Source organism: Dipodomys ordii, unplaced genomic scaffold (assembly GCF_000151885.1).
Source record: "Dipodomys ordii isolate 6190 unplaced genomic scaffold, Dord_2.0 Scaffold100, whole genome shotgun sequence".
Taxonomy (NCBI): domain Eukaryota; kingdom Metazoa; phylum Chordata; class Mammalia; order Rodentia; family Heteromyidae; genus Dipodomys; species Dipodomys ordii.
The window spans coordinates 5,403,937-5,424,169 of NW_012267316.1; the positions used below are offsets into that span (position 1 = coordinate 5,403,937).

General features: G+C 41.2%; 1 protein-coding gene across 1 annotated transcript in view; it reads left to right on the plus strand.

Moving 5' to 3' along the window:
* Positions 1-467: 467 nt before the first annotated feature.
* Mtcl1 (microtubule crosslinking factor 1) overlaps positions 468-20,233 on the plus strand; it is a 130,350-nt gene continuing 110,584 nt past the window's right edge. The window contains exons 1-3 of the mRNA XM_013027160.1: positions 468-571; positions 10,798-11,022; positions 13,079-13,237. Coding sequence (XP_012882614.1) covers positions 536-571; positions 10,798-11,022; positions 13,079-13,237 — 420 coding nt within the window. The 5' untranslated portion in view covers positions 468-535. The remainder of the gene's footprint in view (positions 572-10,797; positions 11,023-13,078; positions 13,238-20,233) is intronic.

Genomic DNA, 20,233 nt, shown 5'->3' on the forward strand with positions numbered 1-20,233 from the left:
CAAGGGCCGCAAAGCCAAGCGCGGCTCCGGGGTGCCCCCCGCGCGCGCCGTCGGTCTACTGCCCCCCGCCGCCCCGATCCCAGCCGTGACCCTCTCTGTGACCTCGGCGGCCGGCCCCCTGACCCCCAGCCCGCGTACCAGCCACACGGACAGCAGCTCCGACCTCTCCGACTGCCCCTCGGAGCCCCTTTCCGATGAGCAGCGCCTGCTCCCCGCCGCCAGCAGCGACGCCGAGTCGGGCACCGGCTCCAGTGACCGGGAACCCCCGCGAGGAGCAGCCCGGGGGGCGCCGCCCGCCAGCCCCGACCCCCCCGCACTCCTCGCTGCACCCCAGGTCGCCGCTGCCTGTCTGGGGGGCCGGAGCAGTCTCAGCGGGGTGGCCCCAGGGTCCCCCGGATCGGGTGCGACGGAGGATGTTGGGGGACGCGTACCACCTGAGCGAGCCGTCCCCGGGACGCCCAAGGAGCCCAGCCCGGATGAGCAGCCCCGGCTCGTGCCGGGGCCGGCAGTGGAGGAGGAGGAGCTGCTTCGGGAGATGGAGGAGCTGCGCTCGGAGAACGACTACCTCAAGGTGATTGAGCCGGTGCCAGGTGGCAGATGGCACTGGAGCCTGGGAGCCCGGGGCTGGGGGCGCTGCGAGCTCTTTTACCCCACTATGTTCTGAACTTTCCTGCCCCGCATTTAGTAGGTCTTGGTGGCCTGAGCCACAACTTGTGGGCGAAGCAAGACCTGTCGGTCCTTCTCACCCACTTAGCCCTTCTTGGTTTTAGTATTGCCTGCCTTTGCTGATGTCATTTGCTTTCGTCAACTAAGCCTGTTGGGAGCTGGATACATCAGTTGACCCCGGGCTAGTCTCACCTGTTGGGGAGGTGTTATCTCTAGCCATTCAGTTGTGGCCAGACCTTGGCAGCCATGCGGTGGTGCAGGCTTGCGGATTTAACTGCAGCTTCTCCTGTAATTTCAGAAAAAGCCAGGGGCCTACAGTGTCTCCTATGGGCTCCTGCAGCACACGCAGGGGGAGGGGCCTGGTTCTTTTCAGTGTTGAAAGTTCTGGAGCCTGGTGGCCTGGGTTCAGGGACAACAGTATTTCAGTGGGTGGAGAGCTTTGTAACCGTCCACAAGCCAGCCCTCCTATATCGCCACAGGCAGTGCCAGCTCTTTGGAAGGAAGGAATTGAGACTACTGTTACACTGATACTTCCCGCAGGGTGTGCTTGCAATGGCTTCTTAGTCCCCTTAGTTTTAATCCGACTCCATCTTTTCTCCACGGAGAAGGCCCGTGGTGCAGAGCTGAGGGTTTAGACTGTGTTGAGGGGGTCAAAGACAGCTGAGGTGATTGGAGAGAAAAATAAAGAGAGTTGTGCTGGGGAGGCTGTTTTAGAATTTATTACAATCCTCAGGTTGGCAAATCACTCCAGAGGCAATAATTTATTCCTGTATCTGTTAAAATCTTTGGGAATACCTCTTAAAGTGACTGTGTGACCCTGCTTTATGAGTGAGCTGTTTTCTCAGCAAATGATAACCTGTCTCCTTGAGGCCCAGTGTTTGACACGTGGGACTGAGGATTGGCTTTTCTGAGTTGATGGTGGTAAGTGTGCAATTCCGGCCGGAGTCAGTACATGAACTGTGGTACTCCTTCCCAGACCAGAGTCTTTTTCAAGAGCTGTTCTAGCCAGTGATGTTAGAGTGTGGGAAGAAGGAGACGGAGCAGCAGAAGTGAGAATAGGGCAGAGTGGAACTTGGAGATGTTTCCAATAGTGCATCTCTTATATAAGAGACAGTGGAGTGAAATTCCAAGGGGTCCAAGAGAAAAAGCAACTGTTGTGTGGGACTCTTTCTGGAAAAAGCATTTTGGAAGATCCCTGAGGGTGAGAGATATCAAAGGTGATTTTTTGAAGCATAATCCTGACCTACAGGATTTCTGCCCAAACAAAGATGCATCCAAAGTAGAAAATGTGGCCTCCTGATAGAAAATACATTTTTATTACTTCCTGAGTCTTAAAGAAGGTAATTACTTCAAAATACATTCTTAGGTTTTTATCCTTTATTGACTGGTTTTATCCTTATTTATTCATTCACTCATCTAGTTAAATTCCCAATAATGATCCTGACCTTTCCTCACAAGATCCCACCACAGCCGCCTCCCTCCCCCCCACCAATCCCGCACAGTGCCAGCACCCTGAACATGCTAGAATAGAACTGAATCTCACCCCTACCCCCAGCTCTCATTGTTACATTTGTTACAACTCCAGTTCCACAGATAAGGATACTGAGAAGCAAAAACTTAAGGGACTTTCCCAAGGTCACCTAACCAGTGAGTGACACCCTTTGTGTTGGCCTCTGTTCTGTTCAGCATACCAGGCTGCATCCCTGTTTCCCGCAAGGCTGCTGTTCTCTGTGTACCCTGCTTCCAAGCACCCTGCCTCTGAGCTCTTTTACTAGCTCTCTGAATTCTGCTTTCCTAGGGGACTCTTGTTTTCTTTTCAGGTGAAAGGGCTGTAATGAACTTCTGTCCATGAAATCCCACTGGCAAGGTTTAATTTTCGGGAAATGTTCACTTGCCATTTCCTGTGGAGAAGGTGTTATGACCATCTGTTTGCTGCGCCTGAGCAGCCTTTCTACCAATAGCCTGAGCATTGGGTAGAAGGGTCCAAATGAGACTAGGAAAACAGAATCATTACATGTATGTGTGAACTATGTATATGCTTGATCCTTCAAAAACCTAATATAAGAATCTCAATTTGGAAGAGAAACATAAGAGGCCAGGTAGATTTCTGTAGGGTTGAGGAGCTCTATCAGGGCATGACCAGATTTCTTCTAGCAGCAGCAACCCAGGGGACCTAGGCCAGTCTGCCTTTCTTTGTATGGGCCATGCACATTATAAACCTAGCTTTGCTTTTTGTTCTGTATGATGCTCTGGGAAACTTTTTTTTTTAAATGGTAGATAAAAGTACATCTTTGACCTACTAGTTTTTTAGGGAGTGTTGCACAGATTAGATATAGCATCCATCTGTTTATATGTTATCCATCAAGGAGAAACTTGGCCTAGAAATATTACTTGGATCTCTTCTGGAGGGTTGTGGCCATATGAAGCATTACGTTCTTCCCTTGAATCAGGATTGTTACCATTGCTATGTAAGACTGCCATAATTTCACATCTCAAATGATGGTGTCATCAAACAGGAAAACAAGGCCCCATGACCCTAGGAGAATGTCTTATGAATCAGAAATTCAAGTGTAATTCTCCTGGTTTTTAGTACACTTTTTTAAAGCTGTGTGGAATGTATAGAGTTATTCCTGACCCTATTTTCTGTCTCTTCAGCAAAGGGGTTTGGGGTGACCAGATGAAAAAGCACATCACTTAGTCCAAGTGGCTGGTTTTGCATGAACCACAGACAGAAATGTAGTTGGGTTTTCTTTTGCCCTCTGATGAACTGGAAGATATCTGCAGGTATTCAAAACATAAAATAAGCTGACGAGTTCAGTTATCTCCAGGCCTTTGCTTCTTTCCCAGACAAACCCAGGCATGTTTTTAAACACGGAAACTGACTTTGGTACAAACCTGATGTGTTTCCATTTTGCCAGAATGCTACATATTTTGCTTGATTGCTCTAGGACAATCAGACAAACTACAGTGCTCATTGTCAACATAATAATTATGTCTTCTGTTTCCACAGGCCTTTCAGGAGAATGTAATCACTTTGAGTTTATTTTCTTATTTTGAGGATGCTTTTGGCAGCCTTAACATTCATAACCCACCCCCAGTGGACCCTTACTATACTGCTGTCTGTCAGTGGATCAGAGTTGGGGTGGGAAGGGCTGTTTCTTTTGCTCTACTTTGTCAGTTATTTTGTAAGAACATTTAGTTTAAAGAAAACAAGGGTAGATAACATTGACCTCTCTGGAGGGGTGATTCCTAAGGGAGAGGCTGAGGTTTTGGTTTTATGGGAGGTACTGGGAATTGAAGCTTAGCCTTATGCATGCTAAGCATATGCTCTACCACTGAGTTACAACTCCTAGGATTGTGCTTTTAGAGATCGAAATGTCTGCCCATTGATCTGGCCTTGCCATCCTGTCACTTGGGGTAGTTTTTTTTTTTTTTATGAGTTTTTGGCTCAGATATGCTTGTTATATTCGGTTGAGTAAGAAGCCAGACACTCGGCATCTTACACTCGGAGAGGGGGACAGTTACGGGCAAGAAGAAGCAGCTCTCAGCCGCTGAGGTCGTTCAGCTCCTCCCTGTCCCTTCTCTGTCCCTTTCTTGTGGAAGGATTAGCATGGACAATATTCCTTAGTCTACTCTGACATGCTGCTTTCCACATCCATTCTGTATGCAGCCTGTGAAAGCAGCACTGTCCTCATGATAGGTGGCAAGATGGGGTGACCAGGCCCACATCCCCTCCCTCTGTACTTGATGAACAATGGCTACAGCCCCTTGCCTCCTTAGCTCCAGCTGGGACTGGAAAGAACATTGCTATTGTCCCAAGGGAAATGAGGTGGATGATTTGGATGTGACAAATGATAATAGTTTGTGTCTGCAACTCCTAGACAATGGAATTATTGCAACAGTAGCTAGAGAACTGCTTCTAGGGTTCAGATTGGGTTTATTGAAACAGGAGTTATTAAAATAGAAATTGTGATTGGTTTGGGACTAAGAATAACATAATCATTAGTATGATCAAGTTTGATCACTTATACCAAGATGTCCTGAATTTGGTCCTTTGTATTTATGGATCAAACAGTTCTAGAGGTTTTGATTGAAACATTTTATCTTGGTTTAATCTTTTAATCTTGGTCTATTCAGTTGTTGGAGTAGTACCTCATTATTTCTTAGACTGATGATATCATAAGGCTTGATTTGTTACATGTAGGAAAAAGAGAATAGTTGGACAGCTTCATTCCAGGAATCCATTTTATGTAAAGTATTTGAAATGTATAATTTAAACTAGGCTAGCTTGCAGCAAGACAATGATGGGACATTTAAATATATCACAGACTTGTTATTAATTCAATATAGAAGTGCTAAGGACAGTTTTTCTTATTAATTCTGTGTATAATAAGAAAACAGAAATTTCTACTTTTATTTACTGTGTAATCAAAATAGTTTCTGTCAGAAACACTATGTTCTGCTTCATTTGATTTCCTTAAACAGTGGAATGGCAGACTTCTTTAGGGTTCTGGAATACAATATTTTCTAAATTAGAGCATGTCCTCAGAAAATTAATGTAATGGTAGCTTGAAAATCACTACTCATCATGACCCTAATCTGAATAATAATAGTTTTTGCTATTTGAGTGACTGCTGCCAGCTTACATGGTTTGTAATTTGCTTCTCTGTGACTTCTTCTCAACGAACCTGAAAATTGCTTTTTTCCAGATGCCACAGGAGGAGTGAAAACATTAGTCCTGGTCCTACCTCTATACTAGACACGTGGGTGGGAAGCTATTTAAACTTTTAAATTCTCAATGCCCCCCACCCCTTTATTTTTTTGGCATGGTGCCAGGGTTTTGAGCACAGGGCTTCCTACTTGCCAGGCAGACATTCTGTCACTTGACCCGTGCTTGCATGGGTCTGGTTATTTTTGCGATAAGGTCTTACTTTTTGCCTAGGCTGGTTTAGATTGAGATGTCCTAGTTATACTTCCCCCTGTAGCTGGGATGACAGACAGACAACTGTACCTAGCCTTTTCTGTTTGCTTGGGCTAGCCTAGAGCTGTGATCCTTCTGATCTATGAGCCTCTTGCATAGCTGGGAGTATGCCTGTGAAGTACCAGTGCCCTGCCCAGTGTCTTTAATTTTGAGATGGGCATATTCATATCTTTATTGCAGTGTTTTCCTTGGGACTAGTTACTCTAATGGATACATTTGTATGTTGACAATTGTCAATCTGTAAATGCTAGGCTAATTTTATTAGTTTACATGGATAGTGGGCTTTTAAAAGTACAATTGAAGATCATTTATAGCAAGCACTTTGTAGTGTTAACTATAAAGTGTGTGTGTGAGTTTAAACGCAGACAGCAGTGGATTTGCTGCTTTGTGTCTTTTGTTGTTGTGAGGCTTTTGGATACATTAACCAGTCTCAGTTTAGTTTCCTTTTTTTTTAAATGGAGTAATATGCTCCTGACAGAATTATCATAAGGGTAAAGTGTTTAATAAAGAATGTTTTTCTGTTTTAGAAATTGAGATAAAATTTGGGTTATAAAGAGCAGCAACTCAAATATAAGCAATTATGTTCTTTCTAATTTTCTTTTTAGTGAACTGGTGTTGATAGTATGTTTACATATGGACTGCTCTATGATTGGAATATGGATATGTCCAGCTCTTAAACATTTTAAACCCAATAATTGTTGTTTACATGTCTGTATACCATATTTACTATTTAACATTATGGTAGATATGTTCTGCATCTTAAAGTGTGTATAACATTTAGAACTTTTTTTTTTTCAAGTTCTGGACTTTGAAATTAGGGGCTTGTAATCACTTGGCTTGTTTAGCTAGAGCTCTACCACATGAGCCATTCCTTAAGTGTTGATTTTTGCTGGTTATTTTGGAGATAGTATCACAATCCTTTCTGTCTGTAATCCGCAGTAGTTTAGGATTACAGGTAGAAGCCACCTGCATCTCACTCATGACTGACTTCTATAGATACTTTGCAGAATGTAAATCCATCACATTTCTCCCATGAACGAGAGTTAGAATCACTGTGGATTTGTATGTGTACATATGTACTGATCTAGAAGTGTACTTGTGATGACTATACTGATTATTTCTTGTATTAAACTACTTTTTTTTTTATTAGTTACCCAGTGAAACAATTACCTCCTGATTGTACCGAGAAATGTTTCAATTGGGTTCTTTCTCAAAGTCTGGTGTATCAGACTTTGAGATGTGGATGTCCTAGATTTTTGAAGAGTCAGAACTTTCTGCTGTCTTTCAAGAATGATGACTATAAGCCATTTTAAAGATTTTGGTCTGCTGGTGGGGTGCAGTTCTTGCCATCAGAGCCACAATAGGAGTCGGGCATCTGGGCAGCATCCTCTTTCGTGAAGAGTGGCAGGCATTTTCTTGCAAGATCTGGGTCCTTGGTCTCCTGGAGAACCTGGCTTGTCCATTCTGCTCTTGGGTATTCAACGGTCCAGCTATAGGTTGGGTGCAAAAGCTCCTGGGTCCAGCAGATTTTCCTTCCAGGAACAAGATTTACAGGGAAAGAGCTCTGGGAAGGAAACAAAAATTAAACTTGGTTATACTTCACAACATTTTCACTGCTGAGATTTACACTTACATCTTTGTGTGTGTGTGTGTGTGACATTTTCAACCATGGACATTTCTATAAAAGCCTGAGAAAAGAAGCTTTTTACTCATCTGAGCACCAGGAAGTTAGTGGAGGTTTATTCTTCAACCTGAGGAATGTCTGGCTGTTCACTGAAATGCTTTGTTTGCTTAGGAAAATGCATCATTTGGTTAGGAGAATCTCTTGATGTGGATAGTGTGGACAAACAGGAGAAATCTGTGAGCTGCAGTTGGAAGGTGATGAGTTGCCTGATTGTGTGTTTTCAGAGATCACTGCATGTAGCTGATGTTGACTGGGACCTCAGCTTCCTTCACTTTGGCCTATCCATAGTTTTCTATGGTTTCCAGTTCATTTGTTCTGTTTCCTTCGTCTTACTCAGGATAAACTCATTTTCAGGGTATTTCTTTCTGTTCAATGTCTGTTCTACCCTAAGATTGCAGAGTTGGAAACTTCTGAATTTTCTTATACACTTTAAGAACAAACGCAGAATTTGGGAGGACAGTAGGAATCCAGGAACAAATTGAATGCAGGACAAAAATTGACAAACAGGGTTAGGGAAACCTTTTTTCTGATATTTAAGGGAAGGAATTAGATTTTTTTTTCTGCCTATAAAAGTATTTCAAAGTGAAAGGATAGCCTTGAAAGAAAGCTCTCCATATGAAAGGGACCTCAAAGAGAAATCCAATAGAGTCCTCTGGGGGAACTTTTATGGTACTGAGCTTCTTGCATTGATCCTCCTCTGAGCTTTGCACTGATTGCTTGATGGCTTATATGTATACTGCCCTGGCTCTTTTTATTGGTTGAACAGACACCCAGGGCATTATGGGAAGAAGCTTTTGAACAGGACCCTGAGGCACTGTGGGAATAAGAAGTGCCTTGATGGGCCACATGTTATCTGCCACATGCAATGTCTGCCACCTTTTATCCCTGTTCTTTTCTCTCATTTTGGCCAAGGGCCCTTTGGAGTTTTATGACAGTGTTTGTGGGTCATACAAAATTATCAAGACAAGCAGATGGGGCTGCTGTTGAGAAGCATACATGTCTATCGATCATGTACCAAATAATTTTTCAGGCATTCTGTGGTTGGTCAGACATTCCCCATGCCTGATTAGGATGTCCAAGTTTGGGAGAGAGTCTCTCTTGTCTCTATGTCTCTTACCCTGAACTCAGGGTCTTGGGCTTGCTAGGCAGGTGCTCTGCCACTTAAGCCATGCCCCTACTTCAAAAATTTTCTTCATGAAACTCAATACTAACTGAACAAACTAAAGAGGGATTAATTACATGCTATTCTTGATGCATTTGAATAATCAGTTATTGAAGCATGCAGGTACATTTCTAGAATTTTTCCTTTAATTTCCTTCCTTGCAAATGATTTTTGGTTGAAGTCTTTTGGGTATAATGTATATTCTATATACTGCAGATAAATCTCTGTTTTTGGGAAATGGTTTCCATAATTAGGCTACAGAACTGGAGCTGAGCAGTGCTGTGGTTCAGCCTCATTTTAGTCATCTCTGGGATTTGGTCTTTCTAAGTGGTGCTTGTTGTTCTGGTGTATTCATTCCACAAATGTTTTTTGAAAGTCTGAAGGACAATCTTACCAGGCCTTTCAACGCTTTCAAGTCTTTCAAAGCTCACCTTTTAGGGCAGATGACAAATAGTAACTAGGGAAAAAAGAAAGAACAAATAATGTGATGGCCTTAGAGGCCAGGGGCTAACCAAGGGGAGGCATCAGCGGGGTGCCTTCTAGGCGGTGAGCTCCCCCTAAGATCTAGGGTGGGAGGGGGGAGCGTTTCTAGGAGAGGGAATAGTAGATGAGGTCTCCAGACAATTCTAGACCTACTAAGCTGGATGTGCCTGGTAGGGAAGAAAGGACAAAAAAGAAGCCCTGGAGGGTTTGGTAGGGAGTGAGATGGTTTGATTTACATATGAAAGAGTAACTCCAGTGGGGAAACTGCCAAGTGGGAGGGAAGCTGGGGGCCTGGGCCTGGTCCTTGGTCTGGGGTGATTAGATAGAGTAGGGAAAAGAGAGCATTGCTTGTGGCTGTGGAACTGAGGAAAGTGGGAAGCCTTGGGTTCTCTTGTCAGAAGTCAAGTTTACTTTAAAGATTTTAATTGGCTCTATTTTACAATTCTAAAATCAGGCATATTTCATAAAATAGAATTAGTGTTTCCTTGGTTGAAGGGAGAAGATCTGATTTTCTAGATGGAGGGGGATTGGAGATTGCTGAAAGAGCCCTGAGGCCTTGTGTGGTTTCTAAAGTACTTACATTGTGATACAGGGACTTAGGGAAAGAATCATGGAAGAATAGTTAACATCCACTCACCTCTGCTTTAACCCCACTTCCCTTCCTCAAACGTTAGAGCTGGGAGAATTCCGGTCTTGATTTTGAAACTGTCCAATTGCAGTTACCTCTTCCCTGATTATACCTTACAACTTGGTTTTGGTTTGATGACTTGGAGCTCTAGTGTGAATGACTTCATTTTGAAATTTAGGGTGCTTTGCTGGGGCCTACTATGGGAACTTAGATCAAAACAAGGAGCCCTGCCATTCTTTGTTTACTGTCATATTTAGAGTGTCTACTTTTAAGTTGTACAAATGAGTTTCAGTTCAACGTATTGATTTATGAGTACAAGGTATCAAAGTCATTCCCAGAGTGTTTTCTTTTTGATGATAAAGAAAGAAGATATGGAAAGGAAAAACAGGAGTAAGCCCAATGTGTGTAACAGGAAAACATTTTAAGGTCGGAGTCCATTAGTCAATGCTGAATCTGGTATTGTGGAACAAAATCTTATTTATTTATTTTTGTGCCAGTCCTGGGGGCTTGTCTCAGGGGTTGGGTGCTGTCTCTGAGTTTTTTTTTTTCCTTAAGGCTAGCACTCTATCACTTGAGTCACAGTTTCACTTCAATATCTTTTATTTTTATTTTTGATGGTTAATTAGAGATAAGAATTTCACAGATTTTCCTCCCCAGGCTTGCTTGGAAATGTAGCCCTCAGATTTCAGCATCATGGGTAGCTAAGATTGCATGCATAAGCCATCAGCATCCAGCTAGAACAAACATTTCAGAGACATATGCAGGAGTGCTGTAATTCCAGAGCAATGACCAGTTATTATCTTACTAGTTTATGTCCTTTGAGGGCTGGGCCTATCTGACTCATCTTAGTATCTAAATTGTGCCTTAGAGATATAGGTTTAGGTCAATGTTAGATTTTAATCTGAAGGCTTAATTATCTGTAGAGAAGATTGTATTTATGATTATGTAAGGAAATATTGTGAGTAGAATAAATCCCAAGAAGCTGTTTCGCCATGAATCCAGAGAGAGAGAAGGCACAGGAGATCCCAACAGAAGAGGTCCCTGACCAAAGCACCTGGTTGGCCATGAGCTGATGGGTAGGGTACAGGCATTTGGTATTTAGTGTTGAAGATAGGATGAGGGTGGTGTGTGGAGGAGAGAAATGCCATCCTTTTTGATTTGGCTCATAAACCTTCCCTGTCTGGTTTTCCTAGGATGAGCTGGATGAACTCCGAGCTGAGATGGAAGAGATGAGAGACAGCTACTTAGAGGAAGATGTTTACCAACTACAGGAGCTCCGGCGAGAGCTGGACCGTGCTAACAAGAACTGCCGAATCCTACAGTACCGGCTCAGGAAAGCTGAGCAGAAAAGCTTGAAAGTGGCAGAAACAGGGCAGGTGGATGGTGAACTTATCAGAAGCCTAGAGCAAGACTTGAAGGTGAGTTAGAGGGACTGATGGCCTGGGCATCCTAGGGGTAAGGGGTTAGCTATCTGAAGATGGAACTCCAGACTTGTCAAAAGTTTCTTGTTTTGAGGGTAGAGGTGCAGGGTATGGATCTAGGGCCTCCCTTATGCCAGGCAAGCACCCTACCACTGGGCCACAGATTCCTAGCCTCCTGGTAAATGGGTTCTCAGTCTGTCTGTGTCTCTCTTTTTGTGGTTTCTCTGTTATTGAGGTTGATCTTAAACTCCTGGGCTCAAGCCGTTCTCCTCCCTCAGGCTTTTGTGGGGGGACTGGGGCTACAAGAGAGTGCTGTCTCCCCCTCCCCCGCAAATGGGACACATATTCTTGATGTTTTCCTACTATGTCTGTCTCAGCCGATTTCAGCACAAACATTCTTTATTTACGTTATGGCCCATAGAGTATGTCTACTTATATAACTTGAATGGCATAAGGTTTAAATCTGTCATAAAATTATCTCAACTAAACCTTTAAAAAATCGTTGTAATGGAACTACAATGCAAAAAAGAATTAATACCTGCCAGTTACTCTGACAGCTGAATAGAAATTATGCAGCTATTCCTAGAGATTATTTCTGAAATAAGCTCAAAAATTTTTATTGGTTGTCAAGTCAAGGACTACTCTTAAAAGTTACCACCTTCCTACCATCTTCAAGGTTATTTAGGTTTCTTGGATGTGGAAAATCTGACATTCTCATAACCTGAGGGATACTTGTATATTGGTGACCTAACTGAAGGAAAACTGATTTGTAACTAATAATCTAAGTCTCCTTGAGAACCACTGGCAGAAATGATATGAAGAAATCCCAGACTTTATACTATTGCTCACTGTCATGACCTGATTATCAAATCATTTATCTAGAGATGAATTATGCATAATGTCCTCCTTAGTACAAGAGTACTTATGCAATCTCATCTAGCTTTCATTACAACAGGAAAAGAATCTTTGTAATTCTATCGAAGTTATAAATTGCTAAGAAAATGTCATTCAGTGCAAGAAAGGGTGATTTCTATTTCTTTACAAAGTCTTTTCTCATTTGCTTTTAGAAAGTAAAGATGTATAATTGCTTTGAACATTTGAGCATTTTAACCACACAAGCACCACAGTAGACAATTTAAAACTTGAGTATGCTGAACATCTACTGCATATAGAATTCATTATTACTATTGCTATTTTTAGTCAGGCAAGTTTAAAACAAATATTGACTTGTTCATTATTATTATTTGTAATTTATCATATAAAGCATGTGAAGAATTGGCATTCTCGATGCTATTCTGTGAGGAAATTGGATTATCCAAAGTTACCTTTGAATCCAGATGAAAGTACGAGTCATAGACCCCTCACAAGATTGATTTTTTTTATTCTTTCTTTTCTTTTCTTTTCCTTTCCTTTCCCTTCCTTCCTTCCTTGCTTCCTTGCTTCCTTCCTTCCTTTCTCTTTCTCTTTCTTTTTCTCTCCCTCCCTTCTTTCCTTTCTTTCTCTCTCTCTTTCTTTTTTTTTCTTTCTATCTTTCTTCTCTCTCTCTTTTTCTCTCTCCCTCTCTCCTCTCTCTCTTTCTCTTTTCCTTCCTTCTTTCTGTCCGTTTTTCTTTTGCCAGTCCTGGGGCTTGAACTCAAGGTCTAAGTGCTTGTGCTCAAGGCTAGCACTCTTAAGACTTGAGCCACACCTCCTCTTTTGCCTTTGTGGTGGTGAATTGGAGATAAGAGTCTCTTGGATTTGTCTGCCTGGGCTGACTTCAATACAGGATCCTTAGATCTCAGCTGCCTTAAGTAACCAGGATTTCAGGCTTGAGCCACCAGTGCTTGGTTGATTTCTTGTTTTAAACTACCAGTCGTCTGTCCCTTATCTGAAATGATTCAGATATCAATCACAGGTGCTTAACCTGTAATACCTCTTCCATTAAGTACAAGTCTGTTAAATATATCTGGAACCATCTTGTTACTTATTGTACTACTATATTACTTAGTAATTCTGCCTCTGATGTGGTCTGAAAACTTTATATCCTGATGTTTATCTCTGTGGGCCGATGCAGGTAGCCAAAGATGTGTCTGTCAGATTGCACCATGAACTTGAGACAGTGGAGGAAAAGCGTACTAAAGCTGAAGATGAAAATGAAACTCTCCGACAACAGATGATTGAAGTGGAAATATCTAGACAGGCCCTCCAGAATGAGCTAGAGAAGCTGAAAGAGGTAATGTGGAAATGTGTAGCCTTTCCTCCTGTGTTAATTGTTAGATACTTGAGACTCTATAGTCTCATTCTTGTGCTGCTAGAAAGCAGAACAACCAATGATGGAAGGCCTGTTTATTTGGCTCAGGAGTTAAGAATGGTTTTTCTAGCCAGGTGTGGGTAGCTCATGTCTATAATCCTTGCTATTCAGGAAGCTGAGATCTGAGGATCATGGTTCAAAGCCAGCCTAGTCACAAATTAACCACTAAAAAGCCAGAAGTGGGCTCAAGTGGTAGAGTATTAGCCTGGAGTGCAAAAGGTAAGGGACAGTGCCCAGGCCCTGAATTCAAGCCCCAGTACCAGCATACACACAAAAAGCATGGTTTTTATTATTTTCTGATATTGTCAAATAAATGAATAAAAAACTCCATACATAATAAAAACCCCAAAGGCAAAGAAGACTTTGGAAAAAGATTGTGTTGCTTGCAAAACCTAAAGTGTTTACTGTTTGGCATTTTATAGAAAAGCCTGGTTGAAATCTATTACTTATAATTTCCATTCAGATTAGGTGGCCATTAATTCCTTACATGTGTCCAAATGGGATTTATTATTACTAGAGTACAGAATTAAGCAGTAGCTTTTTTCTTGAGTCTTCTTGTCCAATGAGCTACAGAATATGTTCTGTAAATAGGTAATGTATGCTATCTATATATATCATTCAGCCAATATGATTTAAATATAGATATTTTTGCATTTCAGGGAGTGATTATTCCTGCAAAAATTATTCTTGCATACAGCAATGTAAATTCTGATCTGCTTTTGATTTCCATTATAAGATTAAAGCTGAGTGTTTTCTTGGAAAACATCCTGCATGTTGATGAAATAAAAAACCCTTGGTGAAGGCTTTTGGATGCTGGCATAGTACTTGCTGATGGCCTCACTTAGCAGGTCATTGTTGATATTTGGATCCATTTTCAGAATCACCCAGTCATTCTATCTATCCTAGCCTGCAATACCACACTTGGTTCAGGTTTGGTCGTAGGCTCTGTGGTGGGAAATGCCACATGAAAATGTCATTTGTTTTCGTTCCTTGAATCCATTCCTCTTGTCACTAAAGTTACACTGGAGTTCGAGTTCCACAGGACAAGGTTTGGCTTCATTGTGAGGTTATTGTGTTTGGAACAGTGCTTGATACATGTTATGTGCGGCAGTGAACAAACAGATGAGAATGGAGAGCTGTGGTGATCACAGCTTGCTGGTAGTGCAGAGCAGATTAGCTTCCCAGAGCCTGCTTTTGCTGCAGGAGGCAGCAGTCCTTAACTTCCTCAGGGATCTGTCCTCAAGACGAGGGAGCTTGTGGTCCTTTTGTCTTCCCACATACAGTTTCTGGTACTTCCTCTATCTTTTTCTTTAAGTTTGCTTCAAAGTATGCCATATGATTTCCACCTTGTGGGCAGAGAAAGTAATATAGGCGTACATTTTATAAAAATTGTTATGTGTATATATTTTAATGTTTATATATAATAACACTCACCTGCATACACACAAACATAGAGTGATTCCTTGGTAAATGTAAGAGGTTGGTTCCAGGACCCCTAGACACTAAAATCTATGATGCAAAGATCTGTATATAAAGTGATATAATATTTCCATATAACTTGTATGTATTCACTTAAACCATCTATATAAAATCCATTAAACAGATTACTCATAATCCATTACTTTGGATTACTGATAATACCTAGTACAATGCAAGTGATGCCTAAATCGTTATAACATTGTTTAGGGGACAACAGTAAGAAAAACAATGTGTACATGTTCACTGCAGCCACAGTATTTTTTTTTTTGAGATGATAAATAAGAATTTTTTTATTGTGAAAATACTGTACAGAGGGGTTACAATTACATGGGCAAGATAATGAGTACATTTCTTATCAAGCATTGTAGCCTCCTCCCTTCCCATCCCTTCCCATCCTCCCCCTGCCCCCCCCATCCTCCGCGCCCAAAGTTGTAAAGTTTGTTTTCGACATAACGACTTGTACATCTCATTGTTGCAATGGGTCCACCTGTATCCCTATTTAAACGATTTGTTTTTCCCCTTCCCCTCCACAAATTATACCAACATCAAATACAGTGAAAGTAGGGGTTATACTGTGGGGGAAGGACGTACATAGCAACAAAGAAATAATCTTATGAATGAGCCACAGTATTTTTTCCCTGAAATATTTTTGATCTATAGTTGGTTGAATTTTGGGATGTGAAACCTGAGGCTACATGACAATACATTTTTTAGACAAGTAGATTCTTTGTGGATTTGTATAGGACTCCATCTCTCTTGGGAGGATGAATTTACTATTGCTGCTCTTGACTTTGAAAGCAGGCCATGGTGAGGCAGGCTTCTTCAGTGGCTTGCTCTGTGCTTTGGGTTCTACTCTTCTGCATCTGTAGTCTTAGGAATTTTCTTTTTTATCGATACATAAAACATAGGTTGTACGTGAAAACATAGTAAGTTTCAGAAGCTATACATACCCTATGATTCCATGTGTAGAAAGTACTGTGAGTTGGCAGACATATGACAGAAAACAGGTGAGTTGTTTCTAGGGGCTGATGGGAAAGAGACCTATAAACCAGGGAGTAGAGATTTGGAGTTTTCTTTGAGATGATGAAAGTGGTTTGGAACTAGGTAGCAGTCGTGGTTGTACCAAGTTGTGAATGTACTAAATGCCACTAAATTGTACACTTGAAAGTGGTTAATTTTATTTGTGAATATTTTTTGGTCAGTCATGGGGCTTGAACTCAGGGCCTGAGCAACTGTTCCTGAGCTCTTCAGCTCAAGGCTAGGGCTCTGTCACTTTGAGCCACAGTGCCAATTTTCTGGTGGGTAATTGGAGTAAGAGTCTCACAAACTTTTCTGTCTGGGCTGGCTTTCAACCGCCATCCTCAGATCTCAGCCTCCTGAGTAGCCACTGGTGCCAGGCTTTATTTGTTAATTTTTATTTTTTTCAATTTTATTAGATTTTTTTATTATCAAGGTGATGTACAAAGGGGTTTCAGTTACATAAGTAAGGTAATGAGTACATTTCTTGTCAACCTTGTAACCCCTTCCCTTAATTTTCTCCTACTTTCCATCCCCCTCCAACCCCCCAAATTGTAACAGAACCTTTCTTTATTTAAGTTTTTTTTTTTTTTTTGCTTGTTTGTTTTTTTTAGTCCAGTCGTGAGGCCTAAACTCTAGGCCTGGGTGCTGTCCCTCAGCTCTTCAGCTCAAGGCTAGCACTCTACCACTTGAGCCACAGAGCCACTTCCAGCTCTTTTTTTTTTTGCTTATGTGGTGCTGAGGCGAACCCAGGGCCTCATGCATGCAAGGCAAGCGCTCTACCACTGAGCCACCTTCCCAGCCCAGTAACAGAACCTTTCTAACATATTGTCTTGTGTATATTGCTGTTGCATTGGTTCCCCCTTGTCCTTTGTCTCACCATTCTGTTGTTTCCCTTCCTTCTCTAATTCAAATAAATGTATATACAATAAGCCAGACCCAGAGAAACATAGGTCCCACGATTTCCCTTATTTATAATAATTAGTATACATCTAGGATAATCTTAGCAGATGAACAGAATAGCTCAATAGCTATGTACATATGACCATATAAGATGATGCTAAGTAAAATGAACTCCAAGACTTGGACACAAGAGGTTTGTCTTTATTGTTGTTTGTAATGCACTATGTGATCTTTTGTTTCTTTTGTATGTTCTTCTTCTGATGGTATAGCTTCTGTTTTTATTGTATTTGATTTTGGTACCCTGGCATTATTTGTGAATTTTGACTACCATTAAAAATGTTTTTCTAACTGGACGTCGGTGACTTACACCTATAATCCTTGACACTCAGGAGACTGAGATCTAAGATTTCTGTTCAAAGCCTGCCTGGGAAGGAAAGCTTGTGAGACTCTTATCTCCAAATATCTATCAAAAAAAAGCTGGAAGTAGAGCTGGGGCTTAACTAGCCTTGAACACTAAAGCTCAGGGACTGCACCCAGGCAGTTCAAACCCCAGGACGGGCACAAAAATGTTTTTTTTTTCCTCTGTCATATCCATACTCTTTTTTCTATCCATACCCATCTCAAAGGCATATTTGAAGGTTGGCAGTGTATATTAATATATACATCAAATATGATGTCAATATTGAATTTGTTGAGACTTCTTTTGTACTTAGTAAATGGTTAGGTTTATAAATGTTTTTTATGTGCTTGACAGGAATGGTGGATGCTCTTAAGTTTAGGGTGGTATATGTAAATCCATTAGATTGAAAATCTTAAAGGATTAATTGTAACCCACAGCAAGAAATATATTTTATATCACTACTCAGTATACAAATATCAATAAAGGTATTTTCAAAGGAATGCTTACCTGTCATTGATTTTATGCTAGCATTTTCAGTTTTATTTTTATTTATGGAATGCCAGCAGATTGCGGCAATTTGTAAAAATATATGGGATTAAGAAAAATTTAATTTTATTGTCAAAGTGATGTACAGAGAAGTTACAGTTACATGTGTCAGATAGCGAGTACATTTCTTGTTGAACATTGTTGCTCCCTCCCTGTTTTTCTCCCACTTTCCCGCCCCCACCCTCTGCTCCCCCCCTCCCCGTTGTAAAGTTCATTTCCTACATACTGTCTTGTGAGTATCGCTGTTGCATTGATTCTCCCTTTGTCCGTTGTCTCTCCATTTTGTTATTCCCCTACCATTTCCGAAATCAGGTTAATGTATATACAAGATGCAGGGTACCAGAATAAAATACAGTGACAATAGGGGATTAAACCAAAGGGAGGGGAAAGAAAAAAGAAATAACTTCACACAATACATTAAAAACAAACAACAAGAAAAATACCTCTTGTTTCCATATGTTGGAGTTCATGCTGATTAGCATCATCTTATATGGTCATATGTAAATAGCTATTGAGCTTTTGTGAGCCTCTGCTGAGACTATTCTAGACATATACTAATTATTACAAAATGAGGGAAATCAGGAAGCCTATGTTTCTTTGGGTCTGGCTTACTTCACTTAATATGATTTTTTCCAAGTCTTTCCATTTCCTTATGAATGGGACAATGTCATTCTTTCTGATGGACGTATAGAATTCCATTGTGTATATTTACCACATTTTCGATCCATTTATCTACTGAGGGGCATCTAGGTTTGTTCCTTATCTTAGCTATGGTAAATAATTGCGCATTGAATATGGTTGTGCTGTTAGCTTTAGTATGGCCTTCTTTGTGGTCATTTGGGTAAATGCCCAGGAATGGGACTGCTGGGTCATAGCGGAGCTCTATGTTTAATCTTTTGAGGAACCTCCATACTGCTTTCCAGAGTGGTTGAACAAGTTTACTCTCCCACCAGCAGTGCAGTAGGGTTCCCTTTTGGCCACATCCCGGCCAGCATCTGTTGTTATCAGAATACTTGATAATGGCTATTCTAACTGGGGTAAGGTGGACGCTCAATGTGGGATTGTTGGTTAATTGTGTGGTTTAAATTTTTTGTAGCCTTTGATAGTTTTATGAATTTATTATGAAATTATGAATTTTAATTTTTATGATTTATTAACTTGCTTTATATATTTTGAAATCATATTTTCTTTCTTTCTTTTTTTTGGTCTGATCGTGGGGCCTCAACTCTGGGCCTGGGCGCTATCCCTCAGCTCTTCAGCTCAAGGCTAGCACTCTACCACTTGAGCCACAGCGCCACTTCTGGCTTTTTTCTTTTTGCTTATGTGGGGCTGAGGAATCGAACCCAGGGCCTCATGCATGCAAGGCAAGCGCTCTACCACTGAGCTACCTTCCCAGCCCCGAAGTCATATTTTCAATTTAGGACTTTTGTAATGATTCATTCTTATCACTTGATAATGGCCTCTTTATTATTTAATTTTGCTATAGGGTCTTATTTTATCTAGTTTAACTTATTCATGAGCTAGATGTTTTGGGTTTTGTAGCTTCTGCCATTTCCACCCTCATCCTGGACAGGTACCTTAATGTTAATTGCTCCTTTGATTTTCAGTGGCCTTCTGAACTACTCACCCCTTTACCTTATGTGTAGACATATCCTTTCCTTATGGGGCATTCAGTAATATTTGTTGAATGAGAGAAGGTTTAATCATCTTAACTTTCCCTTGAGAAAGAACCATATAGTATTTAAAAATCTCTTGGTGAGGAATTTCCACTTATGTGAATGATTACCTCAACAGTTGGTACAAACCAGTGGTTCTACATCAAGGTTCTTTGACAGTGCCTCTGAGTCATAGAATGCTAGTGTTTGGACAGTGATAGCAGTGCTGCTCCTCACAGTTCCTCACAGTTCTAACATTCACGAAGGTCACTGGGGTAACACAATGTCAAATTGTTCCTTGTGAGCACAGTGTCCTCTTCTTCCTTCCTTGATTCCCTGGAGTCTGGCCCAGGATATTGGGGTGGCAGCTCTGGGTAGGTGATGGTGCCCTTTGGAATGGCCTTCAGAGCAGCAATATGGTTTGCAGACTTCCCCAGTGATTTAAAACCTAGTCATTTTTCCCTGCCTACTAACAAAAACGAACAAAAGTTTTCTAGAACTTGATAATGAAGGTAATGTTTCAGCAGGCTATCTACTGATCTTTTTGCATTGAAATAGAAGTTGTGAATTTTTTTAAATCTTTTTTTTTTATTGTGAAAGTACTGTACAGAGGGGTTACAATTACATGGGCAAGATAATGAGTACATTTCTTATCAAGCATTGTAGCCTCCTCCTTTGTTTCCCCTTCCTATCCCATCCTCCCCCCACACTCCCCACCCAATCCCCTCCCCCCCTACCAAAGTTGTAAAGTTCATTTTCGACATAAGGACTTGTACATCTCATTGTTGCACTGGGTCCACCTGTATCCCTATTTAAATGATTTGTTTTTCCCCTTCCCCTCCACAAATTATACCAACATCAAATACAGTGAAAGCAGGGGTTATACTGTGGGGGAGGGACATATAAAGCAACAAAGAA